The sequence below is a fragment of the Geospiza fortis genome, unplaced genomic scaffold, assembly GCF_000277835.1.
Source record: "Geospiza fortis unplaced genomic scaffold, GeoFor_1.0 scaffold794, whole genome shotgun sequence".
NCBI lineage: Eukaryota > Metazoa > Chordata > Aves > Passeriformes > Thraupidae > Geospiza > Geospiza fortis.
This window is the reverse complement of record NW_005054601.1, coordinates 338,468-357,259: the sequence shown is the minus strand read 5'-3', so window position 1 is coordinate 357,259 and position 18,792 is coordinate 338,468. Positions and strand designations below refer to the sequence as shown.

At 36.8% G+C, this 18,792-nt stretch overlaps 1 protein-coding gene across 1 annotated transcript in view; it reads left to right on the top strand.

Moving 5' to 3' along the window:
• The window catches only part of APC (APC regulator of WNT signaling pathway), a 93,765-nt gene that overhangs the window by 51,684 nt on the left and 23,289 nt on the right, over window positions 1-18,792 (top strand). The window contains 4 exon segments of the mRNA XM_031064533.1: window positions 2,861-2,969; window positions 4,490-4,603; window positions 9,776-9,859; window positions 16,364-16,468. Of these exon segments, the coding sequence (XP_030920393.1) occupies window positions 2,861-2,969; window positions 4,490-4,603; window positions 9,776-9,859; window positions 16,364-16,468 (412 nt within the window).

The window sequence follows — 18,792 nt, the reverse complement described above, 5'->3', positions numbered from 1 at the left end:
CCACCAATTGAAGTGAAAGTATTAATTATAGTTGTAATTTATGTAATGCAAGTAGAGTAGCATATAGTTTGTTTCTCATCTCCCTTTTAGCCAGGAATAATGTTGACATAATTATGGAGAAAATACTTGCAAAAGGAGTCAAGAGTTTTCTGCATTCATTCAGCTTCCTCTGTTGTTGGGAGCTTCAGAAGTGCCACATGAGAAGTGTTTGAAAAACCCGCCCTTCAGAACAACAACTCAAATTGAAAACTTTTTGTTAACTCATAAAAATAGTGTCAAGTTCCAAAAGCTTCCTCCATTTGCTTTGCTGAATTCTCCGTGAACTTGACAGGGTATGATGCAGAACAGCGTTTTCGCTGATGAAAAAAGTAAAAGTCCTAATATAGACATCTTGGGGGGTATAAAAAAAATGGAATAACTGCAGTGGTTTTTTCCATCTTGTTTTTCATTACCAGTAGCAGCTCTTCCACTTAAAATCCTCTTCTAACCCTGAGAAGCTCCAGGAGGCTGAGAAACAGCTGTACTTCTGGCTAGAGTAGTGTTCAGCATGGGGAACAGCTTATCAGACACATCTACAGAGAACTGCTGCTTATTGCTGCTTATTTTCAAGGAAACTGAAGTGCAACCTGCTGTAGTTGTAGCAACCTTTCAGGTTCTGTGCTGAGAGAACTTAAAGACTGTTAAACCTGTGTTCTTACGGAGCAGTGATACCAAACTAGTAATCCCAAATGTATAAATGAAGCATCACTTCAGAAGACAAAATGACAATATTAAATTAAACAAGTCGCCCTTGGGTCACGCATTATGTTATTTTTGCAGCACTGATGGTTCCTAAGTTGTTTTCTTGCTTCCAGCATCCATTGTGCATGTCAAAACAGATTGAATGACACACTGTCTCACATACTGAATACCCTACATTTCATAAGAGGAACTTAATCACCTGTTTACTTAGCTGAAAGTAATCCCTCCGGTTTCTGCTACCAGTTCTTTGACATCCAGAGGCAGAATTAGTCAGTCCTTTCACATTTGCAAGTCCTCAAAAATAAAAATACTTTTTATAAGGATTGCATTAATTGTGCTTTTGCAAATTTTATTTCACAGCCTGGACACAACTGGTGCCTGGGCACTCAAGGTGGTAAAAGGGGAAACTATGCAGAATTCCACTCTGTCCAGAGATTAGGCACTAGGGCTGTGTGGCAAGAGAATGAGCAGGTGGGAGGCAAAAAAAGCTTTCTCAACGAGCTTTTCCCAAACACCATCTATTAGTTAGTTATACCTTCAGTCTGTCTAAAGGACTTTAGGAATTTCTGCCAGCCACATCCTTGTGACTGAAGAACTATGGGTGTCCTGTGATACTGCTCCAGTTACCTGCCAAATTATGGTAATTGTTTGTTACTTCTTTTCAATCGTTTTTATTGTAAACCTTGGCAGCCTTAAAACAAAACTGTTTCAACAAGTCTGGAAATTTATGTAATTTTGTTCATGTTTACAAACATTTAGTACTCTTAAATGTGTGTAGTTTTGTAGTCTCCCATTGAAGGGGATCCTCTCATTTAATTTTCCATTTGCAGACAGGCCAAGCCACTTGTATAGGATATGGAATAAATGTTAAATCATCAAAATTAGCTTGAAATATTAAAGCAGGAAATAAGTCAAACAGATTCTTTTAAATACAAATTTTAAAATTCTTTCGTCTTCGTTTTGTGTTGAAGATGGATTACCATCTCAAATAATGTCTGTGATGCATTATCAAAATAGTCAGGGGAAATTTGTACTTTTGTTGTATGCTGTGTAATTGTTCCTTAATGACTTACAGTAATTATTTATAATGTATTTGTGTGCTTTATAAAGGTTCATATGCTTTTGCTCAGAACTGCCACAGCCAGAGAGGGATGCAAAAGTTAAGGGATGGGAAATAATACTGGGCAAACTTGTATTCAACTTTCTGTCTTCTGGCTAAGTGTTGATTTTTGTAATTTCTGCTAGTGAGCAATATTAAAACATCAGAAGGAAGAACAGTACTCACAGAAAACATTAGAAAGAAAATAATAAACTTGTATTTTGAAAAGAGTGGCTTTTCTGTTTATTCCTACTAGACAGATTTTGCTAAAAATTTTAGTATATATTTTGAGGAGTATTGTAGACATGAGCATTATTTTACTATATTCATAAGATTTAGAATTATATAAAATTCGGTTCATGAAGGATTGATAAAGTAGCATGTGAAATTTTTAATAATTTTTTTTCCCTGGTAGTCTGCATATGTTACTCATTTTGTCTTTCCCAGTTATTACTGAGGCATGCAGTGTGCTTATCATACCCATTTAAAATAAAGTTTCTAACAGCTGTAAACGTATCTTGTCTGTAACATTTGCTGGAAAATACTGGTTTAAAATATTTTAGACACACACAGAAATGGCTTGTTTTGTGTGCTTTACCCATAGTTTTGCTATGGGTGACAAAATGAGTAAAAGGACAGTACAAAGATGAAGATTCTCTATTCAGTAATTCGGGATTGAGGGTTGTACATGTTTCTTTGACAGACCTTTTCTTAAATGTTTGCACTATACAAAATATATTTTTGAAAGAAGCAGGGTACAGGTTAACACACCACTAATAACTGGTTTTGCTTTCACAAAATGTCTCTTAGCTTTGGATTTTGAAGTGTGTTTTTTGGAGAAATATGTGTATTTTTCTCTCTCATAGATGACGACCTGAAATGCTTAGCACAGAGGAGTGGATAGGTTGATTAGCCAGGGCCAGGGAACTGAGCTCAAATGTCTTCTTAGTGCCTTCTTCAAACGTCCACATGGAAATGAGGTGTTAATGGTGAGAAACTTCCTCCTTCTGCTTTTAATAGATCTCTGCTGCTTGCGGAGCTTGAGAAGGAAGAGAAAGAAAAGGACTGGTATTATGCCCAGCTTCAGAACCTGACTAAAAGAATTGATAGTCTCCCCCTTACTGAAAATGTAAGTACCTTCAGAGTGCTTGGTGAGTTGTGTCTCTGTTTAGATGCTGTCTGTATTTTATTAATTTGGTGGCATTCTCTACTATCACTTTAGTTCCAAATTTTTTTTCATTCAGTACGCCATGATAACTTAGCCTAAGTAATGCATTTCATATAGAATTTTACACATCAAAATTCATAGATGTCAGTATAAATGTCAGTGAAAAGAGAGGAACGTTAAGAAGTCATTGTGACAAATTAATTGCATGTCAGTACACTTCCTTAACTCTCTTCTCCCCTGTTCTTTTATTTGGTGGATTTTTCTAGTTTTGAGAATAATATTAGCATATGACAGTGTACACAAGAGCTGTTTTTTTATAACAATCAGTAAAGTGATTCTATAACCTATGCAGGTGTTTGCTGTAAGCTTTTACCTTGGCACCGCCAAACTATTTATAGTCAAGTCACATTTTCTGGGATGATAAAGATGTCTGATATCCCACATAATGCAGGATTTCCTGTTAGATGTCAGCAACATGCATCTATCTGCAGAGCATCCTTCACACTTAGAGTTGGGAAGGTGTGGTTGAGAGAATCGCACCTGATGAAGGATCAGTCAGCCTTCTGGAAATGGAAACAGCAGAAACACTTCTTCAGTGGGCAGAAGTAACACTGAGTCATGGCTGAGCTTAGCAGAGAACCAGAACCAAGGGAGAAAGCTTGAAAAAGATTTTGAGGAACTGCAACCCATTCTCAAAGCACTGTCAGCTGTTTCTGTGTCACTCTGTTGTAGGTTTTTGTCTCCTCTGTTCCATAGATAATGAATTCACTTAGCTGCTTTTAGGATTAGAATGCATTACTTAACATCTACCCTAAAGGTCTTTTGTGGCAATTTATATCCATTACTACTTAGGCCAGACACAGCAAAGTGGCAGGTCCCATTTGGTCCTTGCAGATGATTGTCTTGTTTAGACTTTCTGAATAGACCTTGGTGAAGTCTTCTGGAAGGACTGCTCTTGGAAACTCATTTATTTACAGACTGAGTAATTGTCCAAAGCCAGTGAAGAGCTTTGGTCCTGCCTTGAAATTTCTTTTAGTTCAAAAGTCCCTTAGGCTGTATTGCTGCTCTTGGGTTTAACACTTGTGCTCTTTTCACAGGGTAGTTAGAAATAATGTAGATAGCAGCAGTATGAATACCAGCACTATGTGAAGTAGCTTAATACATCTGAATATTTTTTTAAAATGCCAATTCAGATGGCACACATCACAATTTTGTTGGTAGCAGCCAGATGTTCCTGTAAGCAATTATATTTTCTCAATGCTTATTTATTATATTTTGTCATTTGACAAAACTCAGGTATAGTCTGCTGGTTGAACATTGTTGTGTATTTGCTTTTCATAATGTAGTCATGTTTTAAGAATGTATTACTATGTTTTGTTTGTTTATGAAATTTGTTGTAGAAAAGTAATAGTTCTGCCTTTCGTTCTGAGAAATACATCAATGTTATTTGCTAAAATGCCTTCCCTGTACTCTTGTTTCAGTTCTCCTTGCAAACAGATATGACTAGAAGGCAGCTGGAGTACGAAGCCAGGCAAATCAGAGCTGCAATGGAGGAACAACTGGGCACTTGTCAGGACATGGAGAAGCGAGCACAGGTAGGGTTTGTCTTTCACCATTAATAGCAAGGGAAAAGGTTTTCCTGCATATTTATTAAATTATTGGTAATCGTACCTTTAAACTGTGTGTAAACACAGCACTTAGTTAGCCTTTCAAATATACAAATAGGAATCAGGATGAAGGAAATAATTACTTGGCAAAAAGTACCCTCCTCTGCGTGTTGTAAATAATCCTGTTTATTCAGCAGATGTAGACAATTTATCCTAGAGAAAATACTTTTTAATGATAATTTCCTTACAATATACTACCATTTTAGCTTTAGAAAAGCCAATGTATTTGCAACTGCTTAATTTTGCATCTTTTTGCTGGGTTTCTTCATGCTTCTAAGTCTAGAATAAAATCCAGCTACTGTTCTTCATTTTCCTTAGCCAGAAAAGATGTATCACAAGATGTTCAAGTAAAATGTAATTCACATACATATCTGGAAGTTGTTTGCTCTCACCAGGAGTTGTTTTGCATTCATAATGAGGATATGTACATATCTAACCACATGGCCCACCCATTTGGAAGTATAAATTAGAATGCAGTCATGTGCAAATCATAAATTAAATAATCATTGGGTTGCTGGTTATAAAAAAGAATCCTCCATAGTAGGAAAACAATTTGAATTATTTATTAGCATTTATTTCTAGATAATATATGTATTAAATAACCAACTTAGTAAGATTTGGGGTTTTTTTGGTGAATGACGATAATCAGTATTTTCAGTATAAAGTCTTCTTAGGCTTTATCTCCCTCGCTAGGTTGACTCAACACAAAATTTTGCTACATGAGAAACATTTCTAATTTGGTTTTACATTTAAGGTAAAGCAGCTGTTCTGATTGCAAGAGGTAATCAGAATAGTTGCTTTAAACTTTAAAGTGCGTAATCTAGTAGGACTTCTCCAAAAATTCCTACAGTTGAAAGTATTTAGCCAAAGAGATACCCTGCAGCTGTGCAGGGATTTGTCTGTGCTGATGTTCTCAGGCAGGCACAGGTTCTGTGTGTTTGAGGAGTCGCTGGCTCTGATCTGGGAGCTGTAGGGCAGTTACCGAGGTTTATCAGCAGGGGTGATGCCCTCCACAGTTTCAGCTGTGCACTTTGTGTCAGCCTGTCCCGGGTGAAGGTCCTGCACAGCAAAACTCCTGGGAAACTTCTGCTGCTGCTAACAGGCTTGAGTGAGAGGAAGGTGAATTAAGCTAAATAGAAATAAGCTAAACAGGCTAGGCTGCTGGCAGCATTCTAAATGCACTCAGGCAGAGATCAAAAGAAATTATTCAGACACACAACTTGGCTGTAGTTTTAACACTATATGGAAGTAATCAAACTGACCATGCATTTGCTTCTTCCCTGGTTGTTGGGGATTTTAAATTTGGTGGGGGGAAGAATGCTGCCAAGATGATGTTGAAACATTTTATGGGTTTCTGAATTAGTGTTTGACATGGGGTCTATCACAGCTGTTTCACTCTCTCTCTGTATGCGTGTAACACTTACATACTTGCAGAAATTACATGCCTATTGTGATTATATATAATTATTGAATACAAAGTAACTACTTTTAATGTGCTTCTTGTGAATTTAACTGGTAATTCCCCTTGGTTTCATTCTGCCAAGGACCAGTACCAAAAATGTGTAGAAGCTCACTGATGTACAAATACATAAGAGCAGTTTCTGCATTATTTCACTGTGATCTTTAAATTTGCAAAATGAAGCTTCTGTATTTGGCAAGGATATTCAACTTAGGAGTTTTACCATTTCCTTTCCGCTCCATATTTTCTTTCCACCCAAATTGATAGGGGTATATAATACCATGCAAAATGTAGGCTGAAGAGAGGGAATATTTCAGCTACATAAAGGCTGCCATTGCAGACATCTCTGAACTGAGAGTCTCAGAGATTATTCTGTGAGGGAGCTGGAAACCTGCAGTTGCCCAAGTAGTCACTGCACTTTTCTCGTGGCTGCCCTTTCTCGTGAGCCTTGAAACAATGGCTTTCTCCCATTTTTAGTGTGGCATGATTGGGCTTTGTTTCCTTCTGAAGCAACTTAACTCACAGCAATTGACTGTTGATGTCTTCTATCAAGATTGTTCACAAGTACTTGCCCAGCAGTTGTTCAGAAAGATGAAAAAGAAGGTTGTTGGCAGTTTATTTCAGCTAGTTTAATGATTTATGCTAACTTGTAAACTTGTGAGTATTCTCTGAAGCCAGTAATTTCATATAGTAGTGCCTACTTGAAAAAAAGGAAAAAAGCATTCTTAACGATGTTTTATTTTTACTTTTTTTATTTGTTCAAAGGTTGCTACTGCAGCAACCAATAGTTGGCAAGTAGCCAATATATTCAGTTATAAGTAGAAGCAAAGTTAATTTCTGTAAGATATATTTTAAAATACTTCAATTCTAAGACTGAATTCATGTTCATATACAATTTATTTTGCAAGCCAGAACAAAAAGGATCTAATTTTTTTGAGGTTAAGAGTTCCTTAAAATCCTACGTTAAATTACCATTCTTATAAGAATTTATCCCAAGATCTCTAAAAGTCTGCTAAAACAGCAGAACACTAAAGTTACAAGAAAATTTAGATCCTGGAGTTTCACACAGCTAAACATTTTATCGCTGTTATATTTATATGGTGGTCTTGTATATATACCAAGCCATTAATGCATTTGTCTATTATATATGTTTATTTTGGAAAAAAAACCCAACCAAACAAAAAAGGCAGACAACATTTTAAAAACAAAATGTTATTCCCTGTTTTTACTTTCTATATAGTGATTATTTTTCTCTCACTGAGAGAAAATAGTGAGTGTGGAGGAATTTTATTTTTGCTTTGTTAGACATGTTACTGGGGCAGTGAAAACCAAATAATGTATAACTTCAAATGTAAAGTTACTTTCTGCAACTATTTTATGTTTATAAAAATTACAAGTATATACAATAATAAATGGGAATGTAGTATGAACAAATAGAAATCAAAGGTAATATTTCTCAAGTAGGTTCTAAAGTTAAAAGCATTGTTGCTTGTTCCATTGTCTTGCCCATTTGCCATTAGGCTTCACCCCTTTGTGGCAAGAAATGCATCCCTTTTTTCTGTTCTGCAGTTTTGGCACAAAGTACAGTCCTGGTTAGTGGAACTCCCCAGGTTCCCTGTACTAGAAAAAAAGTTAACTAGAAGTATGATCTGATGTTTCAGTCTCTGGACTGAAATTGGAAAGGATGGATAGAATTCTTGTCCCTTTGGAGGACTCAGTAATACTTGGCAAATCATGCAGTAGTTAATTGTTTTCATCTGCACAACATTTTTTCCTGTGTTTAGGTGCATATATAAAGATACTCAGATATTCTTGATGCCCTTTATTGGCTACATTGCTGGTTACACAGAAAGAAACTCGATTAATGGGAAATTTTGGGGAGACCTGTGTCTTTTGAGTGCTTGAAAGGGCACCTGTTAGAAACTTCTTAGCAGGGAATAGTGATAGGAGAAAAGGTAATGGCTTAAAATTAATGGAGAGTTGATTCAGATTAGATACAAGATAGAAATGTTCTACAGTGGGAGTGGTGAAACACTGGAAAAGGTTGCCAAGAGGCAGCAGGGGCCCCATCCCTGGAAACATTCAAGGTCAGACTGGGCTTTCAGCAACATGATTTACTTGAAGATGTTCCTATCCTTGGCAGGGAGTTTGGAGTGGATGACCTTCCAAGGTCCCTTCCAACCCTGACTGCTCCATAATTCTATAAAATTCAAGTAATTCTTAAGGACAATGAGAGATGTATTTTGTCAGTCATGCATCATGTCACCAATGCATAGATATTCCCAGAAATATTTTTCTATTATCTTTCTAATACTTAAAAATTTCTTGAACTAGCAAAGGGTGGGATAAATCATCTGTTTGCCTCTGTCCTGAAGCTTTTATGTATTTTCCAATACTTTGCTTTACAAAATCAAATCAAATGTATAGCTTAAAGTTATAGCTTTCTAGCTCTGCTAAATGTTGATGCTTATGGTGTTTTCCCCACAGTTGCTTCTGATGTGTGTTTCAGTAATTCATATCTTGTGGTTACGTTTTGTGTTTCTAAATTTTCTAGATAGCATTGTGTTTCTATTGCACATGCATCTTCTGGCATTAGCACCCTTTGAAAGTTCATCTTGTTTCCATTTTCAGATTATAAACATGTCAAATAAGGTTGGTTATAATGCTGATCTTTGCAGTGTCTACTAGATTGCTTTTCTAGTATAGCATTGTAAATGTTAATCAAATAAAGGCATTAGAACTTTTTTCAACAATATGTCTATTTTATTAATCTATCCATGGCACCAAAAAAATACTGTTTAATCAATTTGGTCTTCTGCCCACATTTAAAGTCAAATAATGTGAATTTATTAAATTATCAAGGTTATACACTGACTGTTTTACAGACTGATAATGCATCCTGTGCTTCACTACAATTTGTGTGGAGTTACGTGTATCCTGTTACATTTGGAGTCTCTTAACATTCCCTGTTCTTACCACAGAATGGTTGCAGTGGGAAATGTGTAGCAATAGGCCTGTAAAAGACTGATTCAGATATGTCTGTAAAATCCCAGATAAACCAAAGAAGCAGCATTTTGTTTTTTTTTATATATATATATATACACTTAGTCTGTTAAATTCTTTGAGATTTGTAGGAGCAGAAAATCATCCAAGGCTGGGCTTAAGCAAAATTCTCAAATCAATATAGTAACTGAATGTAATAAAAATCTGTCAGGGTCTCGTACCTTCCAAGACACTCTGCAAATAAAAATATCTCTCAGATCACTAAAAGGCAAGTAAAATTCTGATACTAGAGATGAAAGTGAAGTAATTTGCCAAAGATCTGCATAAAATGTCAGTTTCAGAAACAGGAATATTGTGCAAGTTAAGGGGAGCATTTTTAAATACCTAAATGTGTGCTGTGTGACAACCTGTTACATCCAAATGAGTATTCAATGTTATTAGAACCCCAGCTATTCCCTTGCTTGTTTTCATTACAAAGAACACATGAATTACTGCATGTAGTACCTCTGCTTGTACCTACTAAAGAAGGTTTTTTTGTAGTCAGCAGTATTTGCCAAGAACTTTTCATGCTGTCACTCTGTACAGTAAGTGAAAGGAGTTTTTGAATAAAATTAAATGTGAAAATCCATTCATTTCAGGCAAGGGTGGCCAGAATTCAACAAATAGAGAAGGACATTCTTCGTATACGTCAGCTCCTGCAATCACAAGCAGCTGAAGCAGAGGTTAGTGAGCAATAACTTGCCTTTTTTTATTGTGGGATGTGTATTTTCTCTAAAAAACCCAAAATACTTTAATAAAGTGGTAGGCAGGATTATTCCCATCAGCTGTTGATGTCACAATCAGGTAGTCAATATTCTTGGACTGTTACTTGCTCTGTTTCTAATGAACTGAGGATGGAATACTTGGATTAGTCCTCATACTACTGTGGAGCAGTAGTATGAGGACTGTAAGTTGAAAGTTTAGCTTGAAATTTCACTGAAAATGTCAATGTGCAATGTGCTTATGAAGGCTGAGTCCTGGTTTTAGAAATAATTAAAACAATCAGTTGTACATGCCTTTGTAATTATAAATCTGTGATAAGCACCTTCATGGTTTGCTTGTCTTTTGAAAGAGATAAGATGTAAAAAATGGATGAATAGAGTTTCTGTCAGACTTCATTATAAAAAAAAGCCTGGTATATTTTAGTGTTTACGTACAGAGATCTATATTAAGAAATGCAGGATGTTTCCTGTAGATTACAAAGTCCATAGCAGTAATTGCCATTAGCAAAAACTGCTCTCGTGAAAATTCACTTAGAATGTCAACTCCATTTCTTGTACTGGTAAATTAAATTGTGTGTTTGACATGAATATTTTATGACTTTCCTTCACCCAAAATAACTGCAGAAAAAGCTCAGAGCATCATTTGGATCACTAAAGGAGATGTATATTTTTCCATTTTGTAAATGGAAATTTTCCACTTGTTTCATAGTTCCAGGATTTGGGGGGAAATAAATTCTTATAAGTGATGCAGACCGTAGTGTGTGAAATTAAAGTTGCCTGGGCTATTGATACCAGTCAGTCCAGGTGTTTATATATATTGACAAGATCTCCCTGAGCCTTGTCTTTCTCCAGCTGAACAGTCTCGGTTCTCTCAGCCTCTCTGTGTGTGAGAGATGCTCAGGACCCTTAAGGACTGCTGTAGCCTGCAGAGGACTTCTTTCAGTGAATCAGTCATAAATCCAGCTTTATTGTGCTGGGCAGGCCTGAACAGGACTTTGGATGCTGAGTGGAGAGGAAGGGCCGCCTCCCTGGCCCTGCTGGCAATATGCCCCTCACTGCAGCAGAGGACAGTGTTGGAATTTTTGCCACAAGGCCTTTGAAAGGATGGTGCAGCAGGACCTCCAGGTGCTTCCCAGCTGCACAGCTCCAGCCTGTCCTGGTGCCTGGGGTTGTTCCCTCACAGATGCAGGACATTGTACTCCCCTTATTGAACAGCTTGAGCTTCCCCTCAGCCCATTCTACCCACCCATCCAGGCCCCTTTGGAAGGCAGCTGAACCCTGTGCTGTATCAGCTTCTCCAGCTTGAGGAGGGTGCACCGTGTCCCATCATGCAGATGTTGGACAGTATTGGACTCAGTTTGCTTCCAGCTGTACTTTATGCTACTGATTGCACTCCCCTGATTGCCAGCTATTCCAGCAGTTTTCAGTCTACATCCCTGTCCCTCCCCTCCTGCTTGCTCCCTGAGCAGCAGTGCAGGGACGTGCCAGAGAGCAGCGCCCGGCCGTGCCCATTGCCCAGCACAGGCCTGGGAGCATTCCCAGCAAGGCAGCTCTGCTCTGTTGTTCTTCCTTGCATGCCTGTGCTCAAGGACATGCTCTTACCTCAGCTGTGTACATTGCCCTTGTGTTCCCACCAGCAAGGGCTCCTGCTTGCCAGCCCTACCTTCTGTCCCCTGTTATTTCTGGTGTAATGCTCTCACTGCCTGGTTGACCAGCCTCTCAACCGATACTTTTGCCCCATATAGTCAGAGTTTTTATCTTTTACTCTGGTATAAAAAAGAAGCAGTATTGTGAACTTGAGCTCAGAGACTCAAACAGCATTGAGATGCAACTGTAGAAAAAAGGTTTTGTCGTAGTTTTTCACTCCTGCCAAATTATTTGGCTGACTCATACACTGAAGGTCTGATATATTGAAATTTTTGCATTATGTGTCTTATCTGGGAAGTGTGTGGATATCTGGTTGCGTAGTTACATGTTTTAGGAGAGACTTACCAGCATGCTGATGGTGGTAAAGGAGGCAGTCCCTAGACACAACCTAATACTTTACAGTGTGTTTTAGTCATTTCCAAGTGATGACCATCTCCTACAGAGAGCAGCTAGATCTGAAATTGTCTGGTGGTGCAGTAACACTGCAAAGTCCATATAACTGAAAAATACAAACATGAGACATTTTTTATATTTTTACCCAGTGCCTGATACTGAACAAGTATATTTTTTAAAGAAGAAGTCTATACAGTAGTGGGAAAAAGCTGGAAAATTCTTTTAACCTTAGCACAATAGTGTTTGATCCCTGTATTTGTGGTTACTGCTTAGTTTTGTACCATTCAGTGCTTAGTACAAATGCTAGAGATTAGCACAGCCTTGTGTTAACTCCCTACACCTGTGACTAATAAGTTGTAGTCCAACTAATGCTTCCTTATTTACTTATATCAGTAATTATTAGGTACTAGCTGATACATTAGTTTTGAGAACAAGGATTGTGTGTGACAGCAAAGAATGATAAGAGAAGTACATTATAGCATGATTACATATTTGAGATACTCTCAAGGAGAAAAGATTCATCAGAAGGTCTGAACCGTATCCAGATAACTCCATGAAGATAATTAGCATATATGCATGTATTCAGGAAATGTGATGAATATGTATTTGTTTCAGGAATATACCCTGGTCTGTTAGTCTGTTACTGAGCATGCTTTGAGCAGAGTTCCCCATGCATTCAGCACCGGTAATAAAGAAATATTGGCTTTCTGACCTGGTAAATTGGTTGGAGAGTTTATTTCCTGGTTTTCGGTGCCAGTAACCAAATTTAATGTGCTCCTTCTGTTATAAAGATCTAGTAACAACAATAATAAATATCACAGCTTGTCTGCTGATACAGTAGGCCCTGTGGTGATGCCAGTCATTGTGGAACCCAAGTGCAGTATATCTTGAAGAGTAAGACCAAACATAATGCTGCGGCATAAAATCAGCTTTTGGGAATCAAGGAGCAGAGAAAATTCTCACACACATTTTAGCACATTTTTAAGGTTTGGCAAATTGCTAAGTCTCATGAATGATTCTAGAAAAATTATTCTGGACCTGTCCAGAAAGAATTTTCAGCTCTTGAGTACAATATGAAATTATTTAAAAGGAAAAAGGAAATTTTTGGCAGTAGTTGTACAAGCCCTTCTTTCATAATATCTGTAACTTGAAAATACTTCCATTAGGCAGTGTTGCCATAGATAAAATGTAAAGGATTTTTTTCTTCCTGAAATTATGCTCAGCAGGTTTTATACTGTGATGGACAGGAGCATTCTCAATCATTTTTCTCACGACTTTCTTCTGTCTTCGAATCAACCACAGCAAAATTATTTCTTACAGTTTCATTTGTTGCATTTTCCATTTTCTCCTATATCTCTTATTTATACATGTATGTCTATTGTGTTTAATATGGAGTAATGGCAATTCATAGTGAATATATAAGCGTCAGCATCTCAGGTTGACAAAGCATTAGGTAAAATTATTTGTAATTGGGTTTCTCAGCAGAAATAGTCAAGGTCTACTGTGCTAGCTAGAGTTTATCATTTTCTACTAATAAATACATGGAAATTAATAACTGATAATGATAATTCTTGCTGACTTCAGAAGCACTTAGAACATTGTGGCAAATGTGATGGAAGGAGTAGCTCCATATCCCTGTAATCAGCACATGCAGTCTCCCACAATTTTGCTGCAAGAGCAAACAGGAGAACTCTGTCAAACTGACTTTCATGGTCCGATGCCAAAATTCAGCAATGGCAGGGGTTACAAAGCCAGCTTAGACCTCCTCAAAAGTCATGCTTCAAAACAGGTTAACCCAGGGGACCTGTGTGCCATTCTCTGGCAGCTGTGCCTCACGTGAGGTTTACAGAGCCTGCTGCTGTTCACATGCTGTTCTTTGCTGATGTGGTTGGTGGCTTCTGTATTTTCTTCCACAGGTCCTGTGTTCCGTGTTAAAATGCACCGTGAAGGAGGGGCATACTTTCAGTGGTTATATTGCCTTTCTAACCATTAATCTGCAGTCTGTCAGATGAATATTAATTCATTTACAGTAATACTGTATCTATACAAAAATATATTTACATTATTCATCTGCATGGATATGTGCTATTTTCATATGTAATAAATAAATGTGTTTAATCATGTTGTACATTATAATAATATAATACATATTTATATAAATACTCAATTTTCAACTAATAACCTGCTTTCTGCTGCCTGTGTTGTTATAAACTCCTTTGTGCCAGTCTGCATGAAGAGAACAGCTCACTTCAAATGACTTCAGTGGCTGAAGTGGTAGGGAGTCTTCACTGAGAACTCACAGATTTGATGTTCAAGTCCAGCTGATAACTCATGTGACAGTAATGGGTTTGTACGTTGTGAGCACATTTTGCATTTCAAATCAGATAAACCCTGCTAGTAACTGTTAAAAACTGCCTTGCAAATTAATTTGTGTGTTGACTACATTTTGTATTGGCATATTCTTGAGAGTCCTTAGGGGAAATGGGAAAGCATCTCATTCATAAATAGCTTGTAGAAAAAAATGTATGTTAATAGAAGCAGAAAGTGTTAAAGGAGAGCAGAAACTTTTCTTGTCAGGGAATGAAATATCTCTCTGTCTGTGCTGTGGATGCAGCAGAACTATTTAATAGATTCACCCCTGTACTACCCTGTCCCAACCCCCAGGAGTGTTCTTGGAAGAGGAGTAGTATTCCCCCTCAGGTGACCCAGTGGGTCAGAGCCCTGCTAATGAACCATTAAGATTTTCACCTCTAGGCATGTCCAGTACTACTTTCTTTGTGCTTTGCAGTCATTTAGTGACTGGAAAAATCTGTCTTGATTTTGTCAAACTCATAATTACATTTTATTCAAGATTGAAGTGTGTTGTGAGACAGGAATTCAGCATTATACCAGATTCACCTCATGTAAAGCAAGGCCTGATCTTGACTGAGTGTCCCACTCTTGTACTGAGAACTAGAATTTCTTCAGTTACTGTATGAGCATCAGTAGCAGTTTCATTTTATATACAGTGACAGAGAGGGTGAAAAATTAGATCAGATTTTAGAAAGAAGTAACACTGTGTGTGCTAAAATACTTGGAGATTTGCTTTGTGGCTTACTTATTTTCTGTAAGTGAAGGTATAACATCAAGGAATTTTTAACCTATAGTTGTTTCCAATTTCCTCACATTACTAATTTGTATAATAGCCTGCATTTTTTTTACATACCTTATTCATTTAGTTAAACTATATTTACACTTTTAAATTTCTCCCTAAATTAATTACTTCACGTGCTGATTAGTGGTTTCTGAAATTCCGCTTAATGTTAAGTGAGCCTCTTCTGTCTTAGATGAAAAAAACCGAGTTATTTATGCCAGTGATACTGTATGAATTTAATCACTGAGAGTATCCAAAGATGTTTCAGGGTGTGTACATTGAAGAGAAGTATTGCTAAAAGTCAGAGATAAAAATCCTTAAAGCAAGATGAGGCAGACTGTGCTATCCTAGGCTCTCCAGCTCAAGAACATTGCAGAGCCACATAGAAACTGGATGACATATACCATATGTGGCTAAACAAATTAATTAAGATTACGTTGTCTGTTAGGTAGTAGCCTCTCAGTCTGTGAAATGAAGCTTGGCAACAAAAGCAATACTTAGAAAATAATATTGCTTTCAACTCCAAACTTCAGCCATTTCCATGGATTATTCATGTCTTTCTGAAAATCTGAAATGTTTTAAACATATTAATAGATGATGTTTGATACTTCACATATTTCATAACTGCTCATTTAAATGCCTACCAGCATCAGGAAGACCAATTTAGTTTTTATGTAGATATATAAAAATCTGTTTTCCTAAAGGAACTGAAACCTCTCTGTACCAGCTTGCCATGTCAGTTAAATTTATTTTGACAAAATTTTAGATGGATCAGTATCAGGCTGTATAAATTTCTTTTCTGTCAAAGTGGTAATTCGTGCACTGTTTGTCCTTGACATTTAGAAATATTCTTATAGTAGAGACATCCTTCTGTTCAAGCAGAAATTATTCATCTTTGAACGTGAAGCTTAATTGAACAGTGCTGGCCGTGGTCCCCAGTAAAAGCAGGGATCACGTGTCCAGCAGAGCAGACAGTTGTTTGCTCCAATTCTGTTACATTTCTGATAGGGATGTGAGCACAGCTGGTGGAAAATGGTGCTGCTGTGTGTCACAGCAGATCCTTTGTCTTGCAGGGCTGTAATCCTCAGAGGAAATGCTTCTCTTTCATCTCGCAGTTTTTGAAGGCGCTCAGTCTAGGCTCTTAATTTTTGAGGCTCAGGGTTATGAAATGCAAAGTGCTTCTCAGTGGCTTCCTGAGGATGCAGTATTGATGTGCTCACAGCCAAGGAAGCTTTGAATGGTAAATTGTACCTCATTTCTGTTTGTAATTTCATAAACTCTTGTATTAACAGAGAGCACCTCAAAGCAAGCATGAGGCAGGTTCCCATGATACAGAGAGGCAGAATGAAGGTCAAGGAGCAGCAGAAATCAGTGTGGCAACCAGCAGTACTGGTCAGGTAAGTAGAGTATTTTCCTTGTTTTAATATAATTAAATATTTGAGACATATGATGCTTACATGCTGGTATTTAACTTAGTGTGTTTGCATGCCTAATAATTTTTTTTAAAGTATATTTTTCTTCTTTCCATCTATATCTGGGAAATTTATTGTATTTACTGTAAGGAAGTGATTGAATAAAGGGACATATAAATATTCAGTAATGCAGGGAGCATTTTTCTTTTGTTTAAATGATTAATGAGCCTAATGGTGTGAAAGAGATGGCAAGAATGACTACAGGAAATGTATTTCATTGTAGGTGAACGGTAATATAGTAAGTGCTAGTAAATTATGGAAAATTGTTCAAATTTTCATTTTAGAAACTACCACTAAGATGCTGGTGATTTAAAAAAAAAGAAGAAAAGCAAATGACAGGTTTATTATTAATGTTTCTTCAATACTGTATTATCTAAAGCTTTGAAACTGTAGTATCAATGAGGTAATCTCCTGAAAGTTGGCTGAAGGGTTATAAATGTTTCTAAATAATCTTCCATTGCTTGTTTCTCCTTTTATTACTGAAATACATTAGTGGAATATTTTGAGGTATACATTAAATTCTTTACTTATCCTTTAAAATCAATATTTATTACTACTCTCTTTGGCTAAAAATACTTTCATTTATTTACCATGAGTATTTTCTTTCATGATTTTCAACTGTAGCTTAGACATTCCCACTAGTAATTTGGGTTTTTAAAACTTCACACTACAGATTTAATAGCTGAATTCATATACAGGATGTTTTTGTTACTCCAGGGAAGTAAAATTATTTAAATATTTCCGAAAGTGTTTTGTAGAAGATTTATCAGAAAGAATTGTGGTTTGGCTGGAATATTTCACTTGATTAAATATTAAGCACAGCCCATAATTTTGCTTTTGAAATACATTTGATCACCATTTGGAATTAAATTTTATCATCCATATCTTATTGTGGTTCTCACTCTTAATTCTTATGACAGCTTTATTGTTTGGGAAGAAAATAGTTCACTGCTGCTTTTGGGCTGAAAGCATAATGTATTTAAATAATTGATGCATTGTTGCTCTATCATCCATCTTCAGAGAATGAATTAGGAGTTTTTTCTGGACAATGTATTTTACAGAGAAGGAAGGAAGAAGGGATTGTCATGTCTTGGCAGACTTATGCAAATGGAAGATCTGTTCATAATTCAGTTGAGGCCTTAATGTTGAGGATTTGTGCAATTTTGACCTTTACCTTGTAAAAATATATAAAACATGGCTATTCCTTCCTCCTGGTGGGGGATAGAGCCAGGGCACTGTATCTGTTTTAAAACAGCCATCTGGGGATTATTTGCTTTCAGTGCAAGTCCAGACAGAGAAGGTTTAATGGATTGGACATAACATTTATTTCTGATAAACCAGCTCACTATACTTAGAGCAATCACCATTCAGTGGAGTGAAAAAAAAAGTTTTCACCAATTTATTTTGTTCTAATTGGTTCTGTAGTCAGTGTTAATTGAATCCAGGATTTTTCCCTTTTCAAGTGTGTCCTTTTCAGCACCATCTTTCAGGGGAGTTCTATAAAGGAATTTGTTGAGATTGTCCATCTTGTTAAGAAAATACATCACAAAACAGAGAAAATTACTCAGCTGGCATGGTAAATAGCAAGGTAAAACAATGAGTGAAAGATAATGAAGTATAAAAGGCAGAAACAAGATGATGTAGACAGGAAAAGATTTTGAAGGAGAAGGTCCTACACAGGAAGGGTCTGCCTAACATTTCCTTGTCATTTCCCATTTTCTTGGATAAATGACTGCTCATCTGACATTAGTTCCTTGGCATTAGTCTTTACAAGCCAGTGAGAAATGTAGTTACACTTCAGCTGAGCAGGCAGCAGAGCCATGTGCTGGCCCTGAGGGAACTGGTTACCTGAACTAAGGTTGCTATTTCCATCTACACCATGGTGAATTTTAATAGATAGTGCCCCAGACTTGTGTCATTTTTTACCTTTTCGCATGAAACAATCACACTGAGCTTAATAATGGATAATTTTGGTATGTACATTATGTTGAACCTGTAATCCTCTGAATGTAGTTTGAGGAAGTATGAAGGGACTGCAGGGTGTAAAATTCCAGGAATTCATTCCCATATACATCACATATTCTATAGTGAAGTATATGGGAATATTTCCCATATACTTCACTATAGCACTGAACATTATTTAAGTGAATTATGGAGAAAATGTAGTGTGATTTTCTTCCTAGGCTTTTAGAATCTGATTTTTTCCCTGTAGTCAACAGAGAAAATAAGGGTTTGTTTACATAGGAAAT